Here is a 26,100-nt window from a genome sequence, read left to right on the forward strand (position 1 = left end):
CCCAGAACTGATGAGAGTTCTTGGAAGCATTATTTCTGATAAAATGCATTTCAAAATGTGAAACTTTTTTCATATTCGTGGTCACAAAGCATCTCTATTAGACTTACTGACTGCTGGAGAGCTGCCTCTTAAGAAAAAAGATTTGAATTTCAAAGCAAGTTGGAATGATTTTCTAAATTATCCTAAAATTTCAGAATCAATTTAACCTGTTTTGAGATTCACAGTTGTTTTCAGGCCTTTTGCTTGGATTTAAGAACTGCTTCATCGATGTTTACAGTGTTTTTTTCAGGTGTTTCTTGACCAAACCAAATTAACTAGTTTGGTTTAGATTTTAATTTTATACAACATCTTAAAAAAATAATTCCAATAATTATTTTCTTCCTCTTTCTTCTATGGATCATGCTATTAAAAGGATCCTGTCATACAAATTTTGAACTGAGAAACACAGTAATGTGTTCTTCCTTTTCATTCTTCCTATTTAAGAAAGGAAATACTATTAGGATAGGAACAGTAACATTAATTACAGTAAGATCCCACAATTTAGAGCTTTAACCACCTGATTCCAGGGTAGCTATAATTGTGTTCAGTAGTTTTGCCCACTGCACTACTACAATGCCAAAATAAATGGAAGAGCCACAGAATATTCTGAGTTGCAAACAATGCACAAAGATCACTGAGTCCAACTCTAAACTCTGAATGGCCCACATGGGGTACGGTCCCACAACCATGGCTATTAGCCCCATGCTCTAACCCAGCGAGCTAATAAATACAAGGGATTGGCATGGGCATTTCTCCTAGAGGTTTAATCAATGCTGTCAAAAATGCACTAGCAACTGATTGCTGCCTTGAGTAAGTAAAGTTAGTGAAGTATTAGTATTTCTTGTAATAAGGTTCATGAACACTACAGATTGAATGTAACAATTGGCAATTTTCAAAAGAGCCACCACAGGAGAGCAGCCCAACCCTGCAGGGCACCTTATGACAAGTGAATGACCCCGAAACCGAAATCAATTCAGTGACAAAAATAAGTTCACAAGACAAACAGCAACTCAATCACTAGAAGCTGATTTATTTCCACAGTAGCTCGAGGTAAATACTTCCCCTTCTCCGCACTGCTAGACTTTCAGTTCAAGAAATATATTAAGAGATTGAGAACCTACATCAAACACTGTGGCTCCCTCTGATTGTTGTATTGTGTTAAAACTATTGTGAGAGTATGTTCAGCCTAGTTAGCCAAGAACTTTACCACCTCTATAATTAACTCTGGAATCTGACATCATCATCCCCTCAAGGTTCTCTTAAAATTTTAATAGCCTGGTTTATGAATATTCATTTGTCAGCATTACACTTCCAGGGATTTATGAAAACCCAATGGCATGTCAGTGCTCAAAGAGGTTCTATTACTTCTGCTTCTTCCTTAGCACATTTACTACAAGTCAGAAAATGTATCAAGGCTGCAGTTGATCCAACCATCAGGGTGAATTCACAGAGATTAAGTGCCACAGCAGACATCTAGTGCTGCTGCTCAGGGTGCCTATTAATCCCACCAGTGGAGATGATGCTTCTTCACAGGCCTCATCAGTTCTAGGCTATAAAAACTGTTTCTCCCTTATCTCCTCCTCTTTCTCGCCTCCTACATGCCACTGCAATTACAAGCTGAGCACACAACAGCCAGCCCTTCAGAGGCTGCTCCTGTGTAAGAGAACAGTTGCCCAAACCACAGAGTTTATCAGATGTGTACAGGCAATTATTCCCCATAGCCAGCGTGTTTCAGCAAGTGCTACAGCACAGATGGAACTGGCACACTGCAACAGCTAAATAAAGTTTATGACACTTTGGTCCATTAACAAGAGGCATAAACATTTCTTCTGTATCACAGGCTGTAATTTGTTTGACAGCTTTTTGTGTTTTCCAAATTGTGACAGTGCTGAAGTTTTAGGCCACTGGCTTGGAATTACTGTATGTCACAGACATATGAACCAATTATCCCCAGATGTGAAGCACCTCCAGTTCTAAAAGGAGAGCTCAATAAAAGTTCACAATGCAGGTAGATCAAAAGCTCTTGTGAACCTGAATAGCACAACAAATATTTAGAGCACAGCTTTTAAGGAATGTGAAATTCAAGGCTATATTTAATGCATTTAACCGGGTGTATTATTAACCCAGAAGCTTCCTCCTAATAGTTATGCACACTGTAAAGCATAACTAGAAAGCCAAATAGTGTCATTTCTCCTATGTATTCCTTAGCTGTATTTCTCCTTTGTCAGCAAAGAAGCAGCTCAGCAAAACTCAGAACTGCTTTTGTCATTTCCTGACAAAACAAATTTAGTTAGAACTTTCTGAAGTTATTGTCAAGCCTTACCTTACAACAATTTATGCAATTATGTGATTTTCCCCTCAGCACCGCTGCTTCAGAACAAACAAGGTAAGAGGTTTGATCTGTCATAAATGAACATTCCAAGCTTCTGGTTTCTGTTTCTGCTCAAAATATTTACAGGAACAATGAAAAGTTCCAAATTTGGAAGAGTAACTTCCAACAGCACCATTTGGCAAATGCAATATTTAAAGGCATCTTCAAAGAGAACCCCTAGACTATTCAGCAGGAAAAAAGAGAAGAGAAATGTAAATAAAGAATAACAAATAATAAAAAGGATAGAATCCCTGAAGGGAAAGGGAGGAGAAATTAGAGATCAGCAACTGAAACAGTGAAGATAAAAGGTCAGAAGTCCTGAAGGATGTAATCATGATCCTATTTTAAAAAGGGAAAGGCTAAAATTGTGACTGATACAATGGCCTATGGGCCAATCCACAAAGTCTGAAGTACCGTAAATAAAATGGCTTTGTAGAACATCATCACTTGATGCTTCCTCTAGCTCCCAGGCCAGAGCTTTGGCCAGAGACTGGTGTTTGGGAAGGCTTCTGAGAATTCTCAGCAGCGCCTGGGGGAAAGCTCTGCACTGCAGGCAGTCCTGGACACTGGTCAGGGCACAGCATGCACACATCACTGTGGCTGCAGTACACTACTTCTGCTTGGCTTCTGTAGAGAAACCAGCTTATTTGGACTTGTTTTTCAGCCTCCTAGCCCTCTTTGGGGAGGGAATAATTTATGCTATGTCTTCAGAACACAAAGACCTATTGTCAAAGTCACAAGCTGCCTGTTTGCCCTAACCAGGAGAGATCCTTTGTGGTGCAGGGGGAAGGGGAACCTTTCACTTCTTTGGGATCTCCCTTAGAAGCAGAATGGAGTTTTTAAACTATTATGACTATTTTAAAAAGCAACAGAAGTTTAAAATCATTTACTTCAAGAATCTGACCCAAAAGCTTGATTGTTTTTTTGCCAAGAGCTCCAAAAGTTGGTGAAAAAAATCCAAACTGAGTCTGGCCTGCAAAACTCTTCCAGCACCATCAACCCCCTTTATTTATTTATTTTTAGTGGCTTGCCAGTTAAATCTCTAGCCTGCAATCAAATCAGCTTTGGGTAGCTGTCAACCCTTAAAGCTGAAGAGCTACAACACTTGGCAGGTGGTTTTAAGACTTTTAGCTACAAAGGAAAACATGATGGGCTGGATAAAGCTGAATGCCCAGTTTTTTTTGGCATCCAATACTCTTGTAGCATAGACAGCCATGTTGGCCAGCTTCAGGGTCCTGAATTGTGTACATATTTCCAAACATTTTGAGCCTGTCTGTCTTGCTGGACCACCCACAGGGAGTACAGCTTGATGGCCATGGGAACACTACCACCAACTACATTGTTTTTTACTGAACTCTACTGAATACACTTAACCTCCAGTGAGCTGACAAAATTACTGCTCTGTGGAGGCAGATCCACACATGTCTGCGCAGCAGGAGATGCAGTGGGGCATCCTCTTGTAGGCAGAAGGGCACATCTCAGCTCCACGGGCTTTCATGGTTAGGTTTTGCACACCAGTTTAGCAACGAGCAAGGGACACACTTGTGCTTTGCTCCCCCAGGTAACAGTGAAAGTGCTTAACACAAAAATCTGTGCTCGTGGAAGCAACACACAGAAAATGTCATGGTAATTCAACTAATTGTTACATGTCACAAGAGAGAAGCAATTCAGTAGTGTTAATCAGCCTGAAGCTCATTTGAACTCAAACCATTCTTTAGACTCTCTAGTTGAGCAGCAGGTTGTGTTTCACAGACTGAGTCAAAGATAGGAATAAGGAGTAAAACACGCCCGGGTACCGGATGAGGCATTGTCAGGGTACAGGTCATGTAAGTGAAGTCATGTTGGGAACGAGTCATTTACGCCTCCTAGGGTGTAATCCCATGATGCAATATTTAGATTAAATCTTAGACTATTATCCCAGCATATCGAGCCTGTCTGCTCCCAGCAGAGGTGTCTGAAGATCCTGTTTAAACTAGCTCGTTTATCCAATCAAGACAGAAGAAACAAAAACATGAGAGAGCTCCTCTTGTGACTCTTGGGGACGGTGCTGTGCAGGGCCAGGAGTTGGACTCGATGATCCTTGCAGGCCCCTTCCAACTCAGTTTATTCTGATTCTTTAAGCGCTTCCCCTGAAGATACCTTTCCATCTCAATGCCTGGTCCCTAATCCTTGATCTCTCTCAACTCCTGCTTCTCTGCTCTCTGTCTTGCCAAAGTCTTGCACAGGGAGCAAGTGGCCTGCTGTGGAAGGCCACCATGACACCAGGAAGTACAAGAAAGTGAGGCAAACAATTATTGATTTATCTGAAGCATTTGCTGAGAGTATTATGCGTGGAGTCACTTCTTTCCTGACAATTGACTTCCATGGAGTTGTGCTGTCGTGACATTTCATTGTCTGCATTCAATCCCTCACAGGCACTTGAAGTCACTCATAAAATTCTACTCAATTACTGGGCCCTAGGTTTCAATCAAAAATATTTGTACATTTAATATTTCACTACAAATGTGCTACTTCTGTGCTGGCTTCAATTCAGCTTTAAAGTATGTGTGATATCAAATATCATTCTTTCATAGTTCATATTCAAAATTATGCCCCATTTTTACTTATACCTATTTTTACCTAAGTCCAAATAAGAAAGCCCAGGCTGTATATGAGCTTTGGTCATTCAAGAAAAGAATTTACATATATCTCAAATCGAAGGCGCAGAACTAAGTAATTTCAAGTAGAACACTGTTTAAACTTAAGTCTTCATGATATTCTTCCAGAAGCATTACACAGAGGCAAATAGATTGTGGGCAGTTTTAATAGTGGGCTAGAAGACACAGCAGTAGACTTGGTCCAAGAATCAATACAGTGTCTTAATAGAAAATATTACAAAATCTTTTATATAATCTTATATTAATCTTAATATAAAATTATCTTTTGCATAGAAATATTAGCCCAACACTCACACAGCACATTTTGCTACGTTGTCTTACCAACATTTGCTTAAGTCTCTAAATCAAGCAAACAGGCTCTCACGAACAGAGAATGACAGACCTCACAGCACAAAGATTTAAATGTTGACATCCCACCTGATGAGGCGAAAGCAAAGCACTGAGGAACCTCACAGAGCTCATAGGCCCTCCAGTTGTCATCTCTTCTCTTGCCATCTAACCTGAGCCAACACAGTGCTCCCTCCTCACCTGCCCTACACGCTCACTCCCACACTGAGGAACTCTTTTCAAAGCCTGACTCTTCCTCTGCTGCTAATTCAGCACCCACGCTGACACAGCCACGGTGAGCAGGTCTGAGCAACCCACAGGACATGAGAGAAGTGGAAAAAACTTCTGACAGAGCAGTTCCTGATCTGTGTGGTCATGTATTCAACTCATGCTATTGAAGAGAGTGGTTCTGGAGCAAACTGGGACTGGAAAGGCAAGTGGGAAGGATTCCTAAATTGGTATTTCAAAGCCAGGCTGCCACTTCCACTATTCCTATCTGCCAATCCAAACCATCAGCTGCCTAAAGTAGTCAGAAGAACAAAATTGGTAACCCTGGCCTTCAACAAAAATTGAGATCTCATTTTGAAATTTACCCACCTGGAGCCTCAATCCACTTCAAGACAGTCCTAAGCATGAGTCTACAAGCAAATTAATAGCAAGGCCACTCCTGGCCCCTATGGTTTAAAGCAGGGCAGCTGCAAAGAACACAAAGTCTCTTTGATGACTATATGTTTTCTTTCCTGCAATTAGCAATTGCTATGAATCCTAACTAATATGTCTGGAACACATTACTTACTCAGAGAACAAAATGTTGGACACAAGTGTTGATGCTGAGTTTTCTCCTTTGACTTAACACTTACAAATCCTTATAGCCAGCAAATATACATAGTCCAAATAGCCAGAAACACAATTAACACCAGAAAATCCAGGCCTCTATGACTCACTCTGAGTAAGTGCCAGGATAGATCATTTTCCTTTGCCCACCTAAACATAGCTCTTACATATAAAGGGTTGTGACTTCATCTAATGACTGAACAGCAAAGGCTGCCAGCCTCTGATCGGAAGAGAAATGCCAAACATTTGCATATACAGGAGCTTTTTTTTAACTTCACAGCTCTTTCACTTCCTTTCAGAGTTCTCTGATCTAAACTATGTTGAAAATGAGCATTCAATTATCAAACCTTTGAGCTGTGATGTACTGCAAGACAACCATTTCTTGGCTACTTTTTAAAACAACCTAACTTAGCCTAACTAAGATTTTCTACATCTTAAACATGCCACTCCCACCACAGCAAGATCTCCATCTGAACAGGTTACTCTCCAGATGCACACAACAATCAGGAGCCCTGATGAAGGCTTGGTATAGATTCCTACACTCCAACCCTGCTGGCACCAGCTCTGAGCCTGCCTGGCCCTTCCCTGCCCCACTTGTAGCTGCTCAGGGCAGCAACATGTTTGTGTCTGTTTGCCCTTCACAGATGTGTACACACACCTATCTACCTGGCTGATCCCCACTCCTCCAAAATCCTTGGCAGATGTCAAGGGTAGATTTACACGTTATTTCATAAAAGTTACCTTTGTCAGCATATGTGGTCAGTTCATTTGGTCCTTATTGCTCCAAATAAGCCAAAAGACCTTTATCCTTTCTAGAAATGTCAACAAGAGGGGAAAGAAAAAATAAAAGTTGTCCACACATCAAATACAAACAATTTTTGCAAACAGATGTTTCTTCCACAAGTGTTTGGGTTCAAAACCACTGCAGTCAGTTGAAACACAATTCTAGATGATTGCTACGTAAGCAGAATTGACCACAAGAAAACTTCTAATGGTTTTGTTCATTCTCAGTACAGCTGGTTGACTGAAAATGCAATGTTGATTTTTTTGCAGAGCTACAGTTTCCAATATTTCCACATATAAACTGACAATGCATTTTGACAATGTCAAAACTGCATCTGTCACAATTACATTTGCAGCACATCTTTGTACTGATAAACAGAGTATTCTAGTATGCAGAGCTCTACGACCAAAACATATCCTGTGCTATTTTTTAAAGTTTAGTTTAAGGAAAGGAATTTCAAGAAATATGGGAAACTTCAACCTGAGAATTTGGTTTTTAAATCTGTAATGCAGCCTTTAAAGACCTGAGTTAATTTTACAAGTATGAAATGAAGTTTCCCATTCTAAAACTCAACCTTCATCTATAAATGCAAAGTTTCCTTACTTGCCAAGCCAACCCTTACTATCCAATCAGAATGGAAGGATGGGGGCTGAGCTCTGTTTTCAAAGTGTACAACTCACGCAGCTTTTGCTGAGCGCAACTCAGGGAGCTAGCATATCCCTTTTGTTTGAAACAGGTTAGTAAAAACTAACTCTAGGGCATGCAGTAAGCTTTATTTGCTTCAGCTTCACATTGCTTAGAATTACCAATACTAAAGCCTTGAGCCTGCTTTTCAAATGAATTATATGCTCTGGTTGTTTGACTACAATAAGAAATATATCATTCAAGGTTAACTTTACTCACTACAAAAAATAGCTGCTTCTCTTCACAATGAAGAGGTAAAAAAGTGAAATCCAGTGCTGCTGGAGCAACAACTGTGTTGGTTGTTCAGCTCCAGTTGCCTGTGTTAAAACATCTGGCAGGGCTTTTTTATAAGAACTGAAGGCAGGCAGGTGTTACAATGACTGACACCAAAGCCAAGTGAACCCAGGTCTCAACTTCCAGACCTAACTTGTGGCTGCAGGGTTAGCCTTATCCCCCGCTAGACACCGCTGGAATGCCAACAGCTGCCTGAAATGCTGCTTTCAGTAGGACTTCTCGCTTTCAGTTGCCACTTAATGGAAAATGACATTGACATACTGTCCATTTTCCACTCTAATATAAACAGTTGGGGCAATTCTTTTCCAAGAGTTAAAGAGTTATTCTAGCTGTCTCTGAGGCTTAACTGGGCTTCTTTTCAGAAAGGACAAGATTGAAAAAGTCACATGTGAAGCACATATGACTTGCATATTCTCTAGATCATTTGGTGCAACTGTTTTGAAACAGTCATCCACAGTCCTTCATCCTTCCACAGAGAGATGATGGGAGACAGTGCTACCTTTGTTTTATTTTAGGGAATAGACAGTAATTTTGTCTAAATCTAAGGCTGATATAACAGAGCAAGAATGAAATCCTGCACATCTTTGCTGCCTGCCAAGAGTTTTACAGGTATAAGCCACAAGGAGCACATTTGGCAGTCATTAACTCCACAGAAATATCATTTACTTCTCACAGTACTTTGGCACACAATCTCTGGACTAACACCTGAATGCAGTCCTTTTGTAACAGGCACTGGTAACAGCATGGCATTTTTTGGTGTCAAACAGCTCAGTTCTGTCAGGAAATTGCACACTTCCTTCCTAATGGTCTGATGGAAGCTAAGTTGCTTTAGAAATTTATCTGGCCTTAAATATTATGACACATGATGCTTGATGTCCAAGTTCCTTGTGATGATTTTTTTGTGTACATGAAGAGAGGCATGGAAAGCCAAATAATTTTAATCTGGGTCTTTGAAAACTGACTTAATTTTTTTTTAAAACTCTGAAACCTGGCATCATCAGAGCAAAGAGAGACCATTCCATCAACTAAATCCAAATAAATCATCAAAGAGTTAATGCATAATTGCTGTACCCTCTGTACTGAAAGACTCCCTTCAACACACCACCACGTGAATCAGTGACATCAGAAGCATTTTTACCACCAGTTACCCAATGCATTCTTATCTGCTTAAGGCAGACTCCAAGTAGGACATGTTTAAAAATCACGACCTTCCAATGTGTCCATTAACTCTCAAGTGCCTAGTTGGGAATATAGCAAAAGCAGGGAATTAACAAGGTGAGACCATGGTGCACACTAATTCCTTTGCAAGCTCACTGTTCCCCTGCAGTAGCCAAATGGAGGCTTGTCCATGCAGAAGCAGAAGACAGAAGCTTTTGCATTCAGCAAGAAAAGCACTCTGCAGACTGCAAGGCCTTTAAAAAGTGAATAATCTCAGCCACCCTGTTCCTGCGGACTATTCCGCAGCTTTTGCCTCCAGAAAAAGTACAGTGAAATTTCCATCTACAACAGCCAACACAGGGAGGAGCAACGTGAACTCAAACAATGGTAATTAAAACTAAATAAGCTTGTGCAATTTTCTCCTCTGTTCATTATGTTAAAGGTTTCATAGACACCTGATCTTGTGAACATGTTCTAAGAAAGTAACAATGTTGCATTTAGAAACCCCAAAACCACAAACCACAAGTTCCACACATTCTTAATCACCTTTTGCATAAACAAATGTACTAAACTACAGACAGCTTGGAAACCACTTCAACACAGAGACAAGAGAAACCTCGGCTCATACTGTGTTATGATGTGCAACACAGACACTTTCCAAACAGAAAAGATTCCAGAGACCTGCCTAAATGTCTTGGTCACAAATGGCTCACCTCCACCATCTCTGAGCCTACCTGGACTCACTGTGAAGGAACAATGTGCACTACCTTTTTCATTTTCCTCTACTAGACAGTTCTGGGGAGTTCCATGTACAGTTACAGTGTAATCTTTCTTCTCGGCATAAAAAAGTAAACATGGCATAGTTAGAGACAGATTAAAACTGCTTTACATCCCCCCTACCTTTATCCCATAAAAAGTATCAAATGCAGAGAATTTAGTGAAGAAATGTCAAGTGCACAGCTATCGTCCTGCTGAATAAAGCTCAGAGAAAATCTGAAATCCTCCCTCCTACTGGAAATTTTTGCCAAAAATGTCATTTAGCAATGAAATCAAGAAAAAACAACATGTGAGAGGCAGAATTAACATTTAAATTGAGATAGGGAAGAAAATTTACCTGCTCTAAAAAGTTTAAACCTTTGCTGCACAAGGAGAAGCTGATATTGTTACTTTTCATCAATCAAAATGTTTCCTTCATTCCATCCTTGGTGCACTTTAGTCTTAAATTCAAGTTAAGAGCTACTGCACACTCTGTGGTATCTAACTTCCATATCTGAAGTCTCTGTTGTGGTCTGTTTTAAGACTTTAGGGCATTGATACCTTCTAGCAGGTTTACAGGAACACAACAGGCATGTTAAAATGGTGGAGCAATTTACAGCAACTTGCTTTTCAAAATACAATCAGAAAAGGAAAAGAAAATCAGATCATAAAAAAGGATGCTTATTAAAAATACTCATTTTAGTGGAAGCAATGTAAAAACATTTAAAACTCAGTACCAGACTGAAGCACACATCTGTTACACAATACAGAAATTAGGAAGATGTCTGAAGGAGTATTTTTATCAGGCAGTTTCTTCCTAACCCTCACTGATTCTTCAGGTAGAAGGATTCAATCTCCTATACAATATGCAGATACAGGTGATTATTTAAATATATACCTAACAAAGTCTGTGGGAGAAAGATTCATTATATGGGGGAGTTTATTCCAATACAATATTCCTATCACTAAACTCATAAAGCGGTTTTTAAATAGTAATGCTCCAGACATGTTCTGTCTTCTGGTATTCTCCAGGCTAAAACAAAGGTTTATATAATTCAGAATAAAAATTCTAGATCCATTTGAGAGAAATACAGATTTATAATCCTAACAAAATGGAAGGTGGCCTTAAATTGCTAGTTCTTGAAAGGGAAATAGAGAAGCGGAATTTTTTTTTTTTGGGTCAAGGATATTTTTCTTGTGTTTCTGGTGATTAAAATACAACACCTGGAATATCCCTGAAGCAAGGAAACTCGCCTTCCAATCCCCCTGTCCTTTATGCTCCCCCTGCTTTAAGCAGGCTGGAATAAACCCACTCACATTTCAACCTGACAATGCTGCAAATTTTCTGAAACAAATGGCTGAAGGAACTGTGAGCAAAGATATTCCTGCAGGAGAAGAAGGTAAAACAGTGCCAGTAACTTCTACCTCTTCTACCTGCAGTGTCCTGGTGATGTTTAAGAGAATGGAAAGTTGGAGCAAGTCTTCCTCAGAATGCTCCAAGTCTCAAAATAGAGCACAGTTATCCAATGCAACAGTACTCCCATGTATTTATAGAACTTCTTAAACACAAGAGAAAAATACCACTGAAAGTTTTGTTATTACAGAAATGTTCTTATAGCTGTTTGTAGTACTGTGGCTAAGGTTAGCCTAATAAAACCTAATAAGAAAAGAGAAACACAGCACACAAACCAACCAGCAACAGGACTTTCCATTCATAGCAGAATGAACTCATCTTCTAAGCAAAACCATGAGAATAAAAAGACAAAATGCCTTAAGGAAGGCTGAAGGACTGGCATGCACAGGCTGGAATAAACCCACTTGCATTTCAACCTGACAGTGCTGTGAATATTCACAAACTACTGGCTTGAGCAACGGTGTGCAAGCTGCCCGAGTGAGGAGCTACTTACTTCAGAATCCTGTAAAAAATCCACTTGTCTGTCTTTACACAACGAGGACAGAAAGAAGGTACAGATGCAGCAAAAGGGGTCAAAGTCTTCTCAAAATAGTTACTGATAACTCCTGTAGCCCTCTTTGGCCATGTGCTTCATTATTCTTGCTTTAAAGAAGTTTCTCACGTCAGCTAAGATTTTTTTCCCAAGAACCTAACACTCACCCACTTAGACAACAGAAAAGTGACTTCACAAAAGTTACCAAATATCAACATGCGTGGCTGGCAAGTACATGTGCAGTCAAGATGATTCAGATAAGTCAGATAAATTTAGAACAGCGCTTTCCTAAAAGCATGCGTTCACCAAATGCAGTAAATATGCAGGAGCTATATCCAAGTGCTGATTCCAAACATCAGAGCAAAAAATTTATTAGTGAAAATCTCCTTTTAAGAGTTCGCTGCCATCTGAAGTCCTCAACAGTGTTACTCCTTGATCTGCCTTTAGTATTTCCATCCATCACTGGATTTATCCACATAAAAAGCTATAGGCTCTCCAACCTCTGAGGACTAAGCCAAATGCAGTGTGGCAACTTCACATAGGACCAGCCTTTTATGGTTGGAACAGTAGAGCTTTGATACAGCTAATCTACCATAAATAGCTCTTGAAACTCAGAAGGATCAAATCAGCTGTTGCAACAGTCCCAGCCTGTAGCTGCTTCAAATCCAATTATACTGTCAACCCTGTCTTGCAGCTCTCCCTTTTATTCCCCCCGTCCAAAACATTTTCAGTCCTCCTTCTGGCAGAAATTAGAAGCTGCTGAGGCAAACACAGCAGAATCAAACCCATTAAACAAATTCCGAAACAGATGCACAAGTATTCTTACAACTACTTTAAGGAAGACAAGTTCTGTTCTCTTATAAAATAGCTTAAGTATTTGATGCTCATAAAAAAGAAGTTATCAGCCCTGACTTATAAAGCAAACACATAATTTGAAATAAGCAAACAGTTCCAAGAGCAGCAAGCGCAGCCTTAAAAGGTGGATGAAATTAAGCAGATAAACTTCATGGAGCGCTATCCATGTCCCAGATTAAGGCATAAGGCACTGAATTGCTTGCATGTTTTTTTTCTGTAACCTAAATATACTTGAGAAGTACTAGAATACCCTGTTATAAATCCTTGAATTACAATGTTTCCTTTCAGGTAGTTAGAACTATTTTCCCGCAAAGAAGTTGAGAACTATAATTTAAGAATTCTCGCAGCATTAAAAGCTTCCAAAATATATGTTTACTAACCATGTAAGTTGGTATAACTGAAAATTACTACTAGGACTACAAGAGCAGAGTAATTACTGAGAAACCAGTGCAGTGGCATTGTTCTGAGAAAAAAAGCAGGTTTGGATCCAACAAAACATAGGTGAGCAATATTATCTTCATGGTTCACCTCGCAGTGCAAAGAAACAGTGCACAATGCAAGCTTGTAGGTATATGCAAATAAAAGGAATTTTTTCAAACATATATTATTAACACCCCACCGGTCTTTCCAAAACATTACATCCCAAAACATCAATTACTGCACTGCAATACAGGAACTCTGGTACTTCAAAGGGGAAGAAGTGTCTTGTGGGCAAAGTCTGTATCTCTACCTCCCACAAGCACAAAAATTCTGAACATTGCCAGGGCATCCTCCCAGAATACTGGGCAGGACCATCTACATCTAAGCATTCACCCTTCCTATCCAAGCAAAGATAAAAGAGGATTGCCAATTCCTGCTTTGCAAATTGCTTTAAGGGCCTCTGGAAGCTACTCTAATGGAAGGGCCAAAATATAAAAATCATCAGTTTCCACTTAATGGAAAATTGTCAGCCGTACACCATCTTATTAACCTTCATGCTTGTGTTAAATTTTATCATCTCTGTTAAAGGGCCTGGGTTTTAACTGATTTGCAAAGCATGTAACATACCTTGAACACAAGAAAAAAGAGTCACTAGTTGCCTACAAAGACAATAACAAAACAATTTCAATTGAGTGTGGGTGGGTGAAATCAACTGGTTTGCAGTCTCCTCTAAAGTGTGCATGAATAACCCAGTCGGGTCACCTTCTGGAAGTCTCAGTAAAGTCAAAAAGCTATACAAAGGCAGACATTTTTCTCTTTAGGACCTAGAAAATGCCCAACTGAATCAATTCAGATGCATGAAGGACAGTGAGCATTTCATTAGCATGGAGGAAACTCAGCATGTTACAAGTAGATAAAACAGACCAGCAAGATCTGCCTAAGTAAGTTTCTAATTTTGAAAAGAGCTTGTAGAATGTGTCACACTGTGCTTCTGCATTGTGGTGAAAAAAAAAGTAGCTGAACCAACTGCTGACAAAAGTTCAACAGAGCTCTTAAAAATGCAGCAGGCATGCTTGCAGCTGGTATAGAGAAAGAGCAGCCGAGAGCATGCTGCCACAGCACAATCACTGCTGCTTTATGCCCTATCCATAACCATTAAAATCCAAGGTCTTTTATTACTGTGGAATTTGAAGGATGCAAGTTATGACATGGAAACACACCCCCTCTCCAGAAGCAAGACAGGGATTGCTTGTTTCTTTTATAGAAACCACTCTACATTCATTCTCCATATCACACAAGAAACTATGCTGAAGATTTCATGTTTGTACCTAATTAAAAAAAAAAAAAGATTAAAAATCCTGCATGTGCTTTTTCATAGAACACAGGCTTCCCTGACTACAAGCACATAAAACAGAGCTGCCTACCACAGAAATACAGCAGTTTCTTCCTCTTCCTCCCCAATACAAAATTTCTGTAAACACAGAGCAGAGGAAGCCACAGACAATACATGAGCTAACCACTATCCCTTTACAATAAGCCTAACATCTAGAATGTATCTTCCAGATACTATCAGCTCCATCAGCAAAGAGAGGGAGACATCAAGCACTTCTCAGACCACAGTTTGATTCTGTCCCAATGAAGACAGAAATACAACTTAACAGACACACTTCTGATTCTGAGGTCTGGCTTTGCAGGAGAGGATATGTGCTTCAGTGAGTAACAGCCAAGAAATAACACCAGGGTAACTAACACACAGTGAAGTGCACACAGCGTGCAAAGTCTGGGTTCAGCATTCTCTTATTTAACAATTCAGCTTCCCAGTTTGCAGATAGCTTCTTTTCAGCTGGGGGCAGGGGGAGGCAGGGGAGGGGAAGGAGAGACTTCCCAGAAAAAAACCCAGACAAATTTAATAAAAAGCGACTTACCAGCATCCATTGTTAGAATCATGACCCCACTTGTGTGTCCCAGGAAGCAGGAAGCCTTACCCATCCAGTGTATGCGAATGACTCAGAAGGACAGCATGGCTTTGTTTCAGCTTATATCTTCTGGCTCATTCACCCCTCCTCCCTTTCGTGGGATAAAAGTGTTGCCTGTGCCTGGCCATCCCCATTGGCTCAGCTAGGGGAACCTACCCATTTAGCACATTCAAGTTTCTGTGAGAGCCTAAAATGACTCACAGAGGATTTTTTATTTATCTTAAAAAAACACCCAACAACATTAAAAAAAAAACAAAACCAAACCCAACACAAACACTTTCTGTCTTTCTGGGAGAATAAATCATTCATTCTTTCACTATCAGACACAAATTACAGTGATGTTATTGCCACAGGGATGAACAATTCCCTGCACTCTGAATCGATGAGAAGGTGACAAGTCAGGAGGACAGTCCCACAGTCTTCAGTAATCCCCAGCTTGCTGCATTGTCTGTCCATGGGAATAAAGCCACACGTTTTGTGTCAAATCCTATGCCCCCTAGCCCAGCTTATCTTCAATGCAAACTGTACATAATCCCAAATTTGAGCATCTCCTGATTTGCCAGGAAGAATTTGCTCCTCCATTCTATTTTTAAGCAGGCAGAACAGTAAAAGATTATTGTCTTACTAAAGACACACACCCAGACTCCCAGACTCTACAGGTTTAACCCTGCAGTGAGGAAAATTAAGTGATATTTTCTTAATCTCCAGGATTCTTTAGGTGTAATAATTGGTACAATCTACGCTCTGCCTGAAGAATTTGGAAAGCTGTTACAACCTGTGAGCCTCCTCTCTAGTGTTTAAAAAAGAAAAATCTATCTGGTCAAGAGATATCACAACCCACTGTCAAGTTTGATCAAACCACAGGACAGCTTAAAAAGTGCATTTGGGTGAGCAGCTGGAGGGGGAGAGGAATTTGTTTCTTTCTATATTGCAAAATCCTTAAATACTTGCAGTCAGACCCCGAGAGGGAAGTGCTGTGTCTTGGCAGCATAAACTGTCAGCAGATTTGGTATCTGTCCTTAGGGGTTCAGCAAGCACAGAGAGTGAAACACCGGTGTTCCTTGCCTCTGATAAGAGCTACCTTTTCTAAATAAAGCGTGGACATATGAGGCTCCTGTCTCACCACATTACTCACCACCAGATAACCTAAGATTCATAACTCTGCGATACAACCACAAGTGTATTTTGGAAGTGTTGCTTGTGGCTGTTGAAATAAACAGAGTACTCTCTCTCACTCTCCTGCCTCCTTCTGTTTTTAGAAAAGGTATCAGTTGCAAGTCACAAACGCGGAGGTTTGCAGACGCTACTGATGAAGTCAGAATCCACAATTCAAAGAAATCAGCAAAAGCAGCACAACTGAATCATCCCTTCTCAGATTTCTTGACCCTCTCTCGCTTTGCAGGGTGGTTTTACAGCAACACACTTGAGTCATTACACTTTGGGGGAAACACATTCCTTAGGCTGAAAATGTCTGATGTTTTCTGTAGGGCACTGTAATAAAACTTAGGAAAGAAACTTGACTTTAGGAAGATGCATGAGTAATCCAGATCCCAGAAACAAATATGAAACCTTTCAGTGAATGGAAATTAGGGACAAATGACCCAGGTGGACAGGGTGCTCCTCAAAAGCCATGCCACAGAAAGAAGTGCAGTGGCAGAACTGAACTGAATGGCTTCATCCAAAGTTTACAATTCTCAAATAGTCAGGACACTGTTTTGTCCATAAAAAATAGCTAAGGACACGTGGCAACAGCCATGCAGAGGCTATGTGCAGAGATACATGTTAACTTTTGAGATTGACATCAGGCATAGCTTCTTTCTTACCAATAATTTATTAGTCTGAAGAAAAATGCAGCAGTAAGGAAGACACATTTGCACTCTTCCTATTCCACTCTTTTCCACCTGACATCTTCATTAAATATTTCCAATGGTCTAAATAAAATTCATGACAACAAAAATCAGTTTTGAGGATTCCTTCAAGAAATGCAATCCCAAAGACTGGAAGGAACTTCTGGAGAAAATACTATAACACTTGTCCTTACCAACAAGGTAGAAGGGGAAGAGCTGGTAGAGGGAAAAGCTTTAAGGACAATTAAAGACCTTGGCTCTCTGCACAAGAGACCAGGAAAATCCAACACTCCCAACCTCAGGTAAACTGAGTGAGTAACACTGCCAGAGAATACGAGGCCCAACAGGTCTTATGCCAAACAAATACATTTTAAGAAAAGCATTATCATATGCTGTGTAAGAACAAACCACTTTTGACAGAATGACATTTCCCGTAAGCTTGGCTTTTGCAAGAAGTTCAGTACCATTGTCCTGGAACAGTAAAATGCAGAAGTTCAAGCAAACTGTTTCCAAAACAGAAAAAAAAAAACAAAAAAAAAAAACCAAAACAACCCAACTGCTGGGTCAGCAATGGATTGTGAGGTACTGCATGCACTGTCTTTAAAAATGGTGCAAGCATTAATAATTCAGCTTACAAATCATTTGGAAAATGAAAACCATGAAAATTGAAACCATAGTAGAGAGGAACAATCTTACTGGTATTCTAGAAAAAAGGAAATACATCTATTTGCCTTTATTTTCAGAAGGGAGTGGATGAAGTTTTTGGTCAGGCTAGCAAGAACATTAACCTGAACGGGACTGCTGCATGACACAGGATTTACAAAAGCTGGGTATCTCCAATGTTCCAATTCTATTCTAGAAGGCAGAAATTATGCTGTTCACTGTTTTTCAAGCAATATTAGCCAGAAAGAGTTGGCTGTAATTGATGTTCTTAAAAATTCACCAGTGTTAGAAGGAACACTGTATGTTTCTTCACATTTAAGCAAGGCTGCTAAAGTGTCCAGCAAGACAGCACATGAACTTGCACATGAAGCCTTGGCTTTGTTGACATTGTAGAAGCTATGAAATACAGACAGCACATGATAAATGGTAGGCTGCTAGCAAAGTTAGCATACTATAAATTAAAAAAACAAATACCTGTCCATAAAGTGTTTCTATTGTAATGTTATGAAAAGAGGGTGTAAGTGACTCATCCAAAGTCAACTGGCCAGTCCCAGATGCAACTCCAGCAGTGAAGTAGAAAGCTGGTCATGACCTCCAGAAATCACCAATTTTTTCCCATATTTTTTCAGTCAGATAATCTGAAGTCCATGTAATTGCTTAATGAATATAGGTTATGAGGCAGTAACAGGTACAGTAAATAGTGCACAGAATTCAAGAGGAGCTGTGGAAAAACATGAACACATTAATCTGAAGACTCTATCCAAACAGCCCATGGCTTAGTTATCTGACATGGTCCAGCTGTGTCACATCAAGTGTGTAACTTGCATACTGTTAACAAACTCCAGTTGTGTAAATTCTCTACTAAAATAAATCTCTTTTTTGTTGCTGATTTTTTAAAAATACAGCAGAATACTCATTCACATGGTCTAACAGCATCATCTTCTGAAGCTTACAACCATTGTATGATGGTATATACTAAGAAATAAGTTCAGCAAGAAATTCTCTGAAGACTTGACTTGAATCCTTGTTGAAAGAAGTTAAGTCCATATTACCCTTAAAAAACTAAATTCCCATGACTGTTCACATAATTTTAAGTACCTGCATTAGTCTTGTGAGAGCACACTACTTCTGCTCACCTTCATTAAATTATTCCCTGCATAGAAAGCATGCAGCTAATAATTGTGATGTGCTTGCTCTAACATTTTTAGAGGAAACTTTATTAATATGCTTTAATCCTGAATTGTCAAGATTCAGTTCATGTTTTCCATGACCATGCGCTCCAAGCTCAAATCTTCAGCAATCAAGGTTAGGTTTTGCTTTTCTACTGCAAGGCCTTACAACTTTTCAGTCTTTCTAGCACATGTAAGAGTAAACACTGTTCCCAGTCCCTCACTTTCCTTCTTTTTAAGTAAGATATTAAAGCCAGCAGAAGATGATTTCATTCACTCTTTACACAGTGGTCTCCCAGACTTCAGAAGCTATGACAAGTTGCAAGGAAAACAGCTCTTGCATAATTCTGGAGCAACAGCTGAAATGGTGCCTTCCATACCTCTGAGAGAAAACCTGGGCTACATATGGCAAAAGAACTGATAGCACGACAGCTCTGCCTGGCAATATGACCAGAATTAGACATCAATTCTCTTTAAGGAATGTTAAAAGATAGATAATCTACATACTAATTTTGCTGATTCAAAACCACTGAGACATTCCTGATCACATCCAAGAAATCACATCTCTCCAGTAAGCAAAATTACACAATTCTCCAGGAGCAAGATTAATCCCACACTTGACAGAAATTTTGCAAGCTCTGCCTTAGTGAGACCCATAGAACCTTCCACACACAAAAAGGTCCCTTTTGTTCTTGGTTTGTATTCACATGGGGAAATGCTTTTCCATAGCTAAGAGCTAATAAAAATCCTGAATCAATCTAAACTGCAAATATTTAATCAAAAGTCTGCAACATGAAGAGTGGGCAACATGAAAGAAAGTACAGATCTGCAATGAATTAAAATATTACATTTGAAGGAATTGTACACAATCTAGAATGATAGAAGCTACTCTGTTCTACAATATTTGTAAGAAAGAATAATAGACAGGCTGAAACAGGAGGTCTATCTTAGCTGCCTCTGCCTCCTGGTGAATTCTCAGAAGAAGTTTCAGGAACTCTTATTGCTCCTTCCTTATTGAACATTTCTATTGAACATTTCTTCCCCAGGCAGCATTAGCATCTCCTAGGTATTTAAATACCAATCAGCTTTTCTGAAGGTCCTATGGGCTACTCTGAAATCTTAATTATTATATCACTGCATTTTATTATAGTACATATGCACTAGAGGGCACACACAGATCCTTCTTTTAATGTTTGATACAAACACCTCCAGAAAAAAAAAAAGGAGAAAAAAAACCCCAAACCAACAACCCATAGTTCTTGTTTCAGATCTGCATGTATTTTTTAGCAAAGGATTACCTTAAATCCCAGCCATCCAGGCCTGACCCTCTACGAGCAGCTGCATCACCTTGTCCAGGTGGCTCACAGTCCAAAGGCAGTCAGTCTTCCTACAAGAAACAAACACAACAAAGCATGGGTAAGAACCACAATGCACCCCAGGCTTTGGCAACCTTTGAGAACTAGAGGCAGAGGCACAAAGGGGATGAACTGATGGACTGCAAGGGCTGAGGCAGCTTAGAGCATACTGCAGCCTTGTCCATTCATATAGACAAGAACTGAACTTTCCCTTAGCCACCCCACAGGAAGCCTTTATTATCATACATTCAGTCTTTCAATAAGGTCAAGCAGCACTGGAGATAATAACAGAACCAGAAGCATCTACCAAAATACTATTACCCTCAAAATCCTATATTTTAAACATCACTGGAAGCAACTGAAAGAGCCAATTCTCTTTCTAGAACCACAGCAACCAGGAGACAGATCCAAGACTTCTCCTAGTGCAGAGCACTTGACCTACCAAGCAAACAACACTGCCACAAGGCCTGATTTCTGATCCCCACACCTTGAACCACAACTGGTTTTATTTTATTCTTTGGCAAATGCAAAACACCTCTGGCTGTGCCTGTAACATTATTTGCTGGGTGATTCAGCCCATGTGGATATTCATGTTGATTAATTGTACAAGTTAGAGTGTTTCAAACTAGCTGAATTATCCCAGCACCACACTGTCCTTAAAGGTGCCAATCCCCTGAACATATAAAAACTTAAAACAACCAGCTGCTCTGGGATTCTTCCTCTATTCTGTACCATATGCAGTTGCTTCTTTCCACAGAGAGTGAAGAGTTCTCCAATGCAGACCTGAACCACCTGAAGCAGTCTGTGCTGTTGCACAGGTTATTGTCTCCCTCCTCTTTCAGCAGCTAAGTAAAATAACATTTTTACTCTTGCTCAGCTCTGGCTCAGCTCACCTGCATATGTTTAGGTGCCAAATGTACTGTTTTCACTTTCACAATAGCTTTATTCAACTTTTTTTTTTCCCTTAATCTATTAGGAGGTACACAATGAAGTCATGCTATCCTATGTGACTAGAGCAACAATTTTCAAGAGCAGTCAGGTCACTGCTCTGCTTCCTGCAGCTGCTGAACATGTCAGATTCTAATAACAGCATCTAGAGAAGAGGTCAAAACAAAAATAATTCATTGAAAAGACAGATAAGACAGAAATTTTGCCTGAGTTGGGAAAAATTCTGATTTTGGAAGACAAGCAGACCCCCAAATACAGACTACCTTAGAATGCACAGGGACAGATAAGGCAGCAAATCAGTCTTGTCCCTAATGTTATATAACTGCTCACGACAATTGAACTGAGATAGTTTTTAAGATCTACCCACATTTATCTCTGCATTTCAGGGAGGAAACTCACTTAAAATTCCCAGAATATGGTAAACCACATGCTATTGCTATTGCATTTCCAGCTTCCATTCCCCTCAAATGAGCACTCCTGCACTTTAGAAGGGTGAATGAGTGGGCACTTCAGTGTGGTAGGAAAGGTGAAGAAAAATGATGGCTAACAATGGATAGAAGAAAGATAAAGTTTTTCCACCATCACATAATTCTTCGCTCCAAATTCCTTCTTGCTACTTAACCATAGGGTTGCCTAATTACTTCTGCTGCTCCTACTTTCTTCCTCTTTAAGTATCAGTATTTAAAAATAAAATTTAAAAAAAACACAAAAAAACCCAAAAAAACCCCCCAGAAAATAAAGGATTTGAAATCCAGCTATTATTTTGGTCAACTACTTCAGAGACTTCCTGGAAGCAATTGTGAGGTGGGAAGAAGGGACATTTGTAATGCACAAAACACATTAAACCCGGTGCACACAACCACTGTCCCACCGCTACATTTTATTAATTCCTCCCTTTTTTTGCCAAATTCCTCCTTTTTTTTTTTTTTGTATATTGGAACAAGAGAGAAGATTAGAGTGCTGCAGTTTTGAAGGCCTGCAGCTTTGAAGTCTACTCTTCTCAAGGAACCTTGAGTAACTAGTGTGAGTTTAAATATCTTGACAGAGTGGTTTGGGGTTTTTTATATATACATCTATTGTCACTATGTCACTATGTGCTACAGGTCTTTGATAGATCTTTGACAGTGTCTTATGAGGAGTTTTGGCAGGAACACAATACAAGCAGAAGACCTAACAAATACAGAGCACCTATCAGGAAACATTTCAGATTGAAATCAAAATGTGAGGGCTGGCAATTGAATTCTAATCTTTTCAAGACTGATCTTGGCTGCAACTTTTTGCACTCTCTCTGCAGTTCATCTGAGAAATTCCTGGCAAGCCACTTGAACTGTATGCCTGATAACCCCTGCATTCTGAGAGTTTAGAACAAAAGCAGGAAAAGACACTCCAAATACTAACACTTGCCATTTTCATGGACTCGTTATTACACAGCAGACAGACTGCAGAGTTAGTCAGTACATCATGAAGAGACATGAAAATATCATTAGGATACTTCCTACTATGAACTAGAAAGAGGGGCTAGTGGGTGATCATCTCTGTTCAGCCACAAAGGTCTATCACTTTTGATCCAAGAGAATAATCAAACTTACATTTCTTCTAGACAGATTTTCTTCTAGGTGCAGAGAACATCAACACTTGGACTGATTTAACACTTGACAGCTGAACCAAGAAAGAATGTCACCATGTGCAACAGACAAATAGCTGCTCTGCAAGAATCTGCAGCGATCCATCAGGCTGCTCACTGGTTTGGCCACAGGACACCCACACCATCTTCTTTTCTTCATGATAAGCCACCTAGTTCCTGAGCTCTTACATGTAGAACAGACTCTGATGTGTTCCACTGAAACAAATTAAGGTTGCATGCCTCCAATCAGAAAAGGATAGGGAAAGGAAAACAATTTTTAGGATGTTTTATTTGTTGCTTGATGACTTATATCACATCAGTTTTGCAAAGCCATCACCTTTTCAGGCTCTTGCCCAACCAAACGAAGCCTAACACCACAGAGATATTTTGATAAAGCCCCATTCTGCAAAGCCTTGGTACATTTTCATTTCTTACAGGAAGAAGAAATGCAGCCTGGGAAAGAGGTAGAAGAGTGCAATATCTTTCCTTTGAAGCCAGGAATCCTCATAGGAGTCTAGCAGCTCCTTCACACTATCTCAGCTGAGGTGTCATCCTTCTTCATGCTCCTGAGGCATGTAGCACTACATACTGGGCAGCAGCCAGGTGCAAAGGAGATTTTCAGATTGCTGGTTTTCCTTTTACCATGTCTCCTTTCACTTCCATCTCACCAAAAAGAAAGACCACAAAGATGTCCATCAGTCCAAGTCTCTTGAAGACTCAGAATATCACTCAAAACCAGCAAAATTCCGCTCTGTGCCTGCACTAACGCTTTATATTGGTGCAAGCCTGTAAACTCCTAACATCCCAGGTTATTTTATTTTTCTGAGGCATTTCAGAAGAACTCTACACAGGAGTAACAGGATACAGCCACTTCTGTTTGTAGCCAGTTCTCACAGAAAACTGTGAGAGCTCAAATCCACCCTAGTGAAGTATTTCCACCATCCTACTAAAATTGTCATTTGTGATGCAGCCTGCCCCAGGCAGCAGGGCTCTCCTTCAGTGCATTTCCCTCCCATTTCACATCACACAACACTGCTGGAGTTCTGCTCTGGCGCCCCTGCCCAATGATGTCTGCAGGAACAAACTGCTTTTGCACACTCCAGATGTTTAAAGAAATTACTTATCTGGAGAACTGAAGAAAAGCTGCTGAAGAAAGAATCTCTGCAAGTGAAGTGAATTTGTGAGGTCCCCAGAATGGAGGAGGAATTGAGAATCTGACTCCATGTTCTCAGAAGGCTGATTCATTATTTTATGATATTACATTATATTAAAAGAAATGCTATACTAAAACTATACTAAAGAATAGAGAAAGGATACAGACAGAAGGCTTAACAAGAGTGATAATGAAAGCTCGTGACTGACTCCTCAGAGTCCAACACAGCTGAGGGTGATTGGTCATGAAGTTAAAACAATTCACATGAAACCAATCAAACAATGACCAGTTGGTAAACAATCTCCATACCATATTCCACAGCAGCCAAACACAGGAGAAGCGATCAGATAATTATTGTTTTCATTTTTCTCTGAGGCTTCTCAACTTCCCCAGAGAAGAAATCCTGGTGAAGAGATTTTTCAGAAAATATGACAGTGACACTGCAAGTACCATGACAGAATCATATTTGACTGTGCTTCCCTCAACCCCCAGGAGTGAAGCCACCCACCTGGAAGTCACCAGCCAGTGTTCAGGAAGCTGACACCTACTCTAAAAATAATGGATGCATGTGCAATTCTCCCCCCATGCCCTTCAGAGGTACAGTGCACAAGCTAAGGAAGACTCCTGTAAATACCCTGGCACACAGAATTATGAACCAAAGAGTCATGGCATCGCAGTGAAAGATGAATGTTTGAGGTGCACACTGGAGCAATTGACTGTGCACATTCCTGCTTACCGCATCAAAGTACTCTTACTGACATTTGCCTTGTATTTGCTAGGCAAGGAAAGTTAAAAGTAGGAAGCTCAAAAAAAGTCCTTTAGCCAAGAAAGTCACAAGACACTTCAATGTTAAGTTTTTTCCATAGTAACAGGCTACAGTTTCTCTTAGAATCTGGTTTCAAAGTTGGTGAAATAGGATTCTGCAAGAAACTCTATACCACAGCACAGAAGCTCCCATCATACACTGACCTCTAGTGTAATAAAGACTCAAAACATCAGAAGTCTCTTTGAAGACTTAGAAAAATTATCATTTTTTTTCCCAGCACTCTGAAGAATATTTTCATGCAGTAAAACAGACTGAAGTCAGAGGGGCCGCCCCGGAATACTCTCAATTGTTTAAGAAAACTGGAGCATGGGTTAAAGAAGCTACAGAACTTAAACTGTTCAACGGATGTGAAGTTCCTGCTGTGTTTACATAAAGTAATTTACATCAAAGCTGTATTTAACTTCTTTGAACCCAGCTGAATTTAACACCTACGCATTCTGAATGTGTAGAATTGTTTCCTAACTACAGTTTTACAAAGCTAAATTAAAAAGCATTTAAAGTTGAAACACTCAGCTTGGGCAAGTCCTGTATCAGCCAGATCACAATTAGACCACCCCAGATTCTGCACAAGACTCTCCAAGTGCCTGTGGACAGGGTGGCTGACTCAGATGTGCTTCCTGTAGCCAGCACTGAAGACACAGAGGTTGCTGGAAATGCAATATAGAAATCTGCATGAGTCCTCACTCCCTGAAGACACAGGGCTCACAGAGGTATGTGGAGGTGGCTCTGAGCCCAGGCAGACTGGGGTGAGAGAGGAGATGCTTGGTTTGGGTTAGCAACTTTTTAAAATGGTAAAAACACAACCTACTAACACCAAACAAAAAGCACAAAAAAAAAAGTTAGTTTCAAAAACTGTTTCAAACAAAAATGGTTTCCCCACAACTTTTAAGATTAAAGAAACTGCATTTTTTTTTACGAGCTAGCTAGTTTTATGACAAGAACTACTTAATTAGAGCATAGCCAATGCTAAGAGAAAGAACAATTGAAACAGATACCCAAACTATTTAAGCATGTATGCCACTTCTGCCCACTCCCTATGCACCTGCCTCTGGACAACAAATCCCAGAGATGCTTCCTTTACTTCAGACCATTTAACACACCTCCTCAAAAAGCAAGGAATCATCCAGAGGCTGTTTCCAAGTGAAGTGATATTTTCAATATGAGCAAGCTTTCCTAATATGTGGCTCTGTTTGAACAAGAGCTTTCACCTGCACTCCAGAGAAGGAGCTCTTATAAAATCTTTTGAACAAGATGTTAAAAGCCTCAGAAATATTGAATTCAGAGTTAAGCACAGCATGAAAGCAGCCATAATAATGTATGAAGGAAGTATTCAGAAGTCATCTCAGAGGCAAATGTTTGGAACTAAGTTCAGATCAACCAGAGGAGGTCCATTACATTTTACAGGTCCTTATAC

At 39.9% G+C, this 26,100-nt stretch overlaps 1 protein-coding gene across 19 annotated transcripts in view; it reads right to left on the reverse strand.

Annotated features, from left to right (window-relative positions):
• The window catches only part of SVIL (supervillin), a 134,186-nt gene that overhangs the window by 85,275 nt on the left and 22,811 nt on the right, over positions 1–26,100 (reverse strand). For 7 of the 19 annotated variants that reach the window (XM_038129584.1, XM_038129595.1, XM_038129594.1 and 4 more), the window contains exon 1: positions 15,051–20,058. In XM_038129584.1, the coding sequence (XP_037985512.1) occupies positions 15,051–15,114 (64 nt within the window). In that variant the 5' untranslated portion in view covers positions 15,115–20,058. The other 12 variants (XM_038129580.1, XM_038129582.1, XM_038129577.1 and 9 more) reach the window with 6 other exon arrangements.

This window comes from Motacilla alba, chromosome 2, assembly GCF_015832195.1.
Source record: "Motacilla alba alba isolate MOTALB_02 chromosome 2, Motacilla_alba_V1.0_pri, whole genome shotgun sequence".
Classification (NCBI taxonomy): Eukaryota; Metazoa; Chordata; class Aves; order Passeriformes; family Motacillidae; genus Motacilla; species Motacilla alba.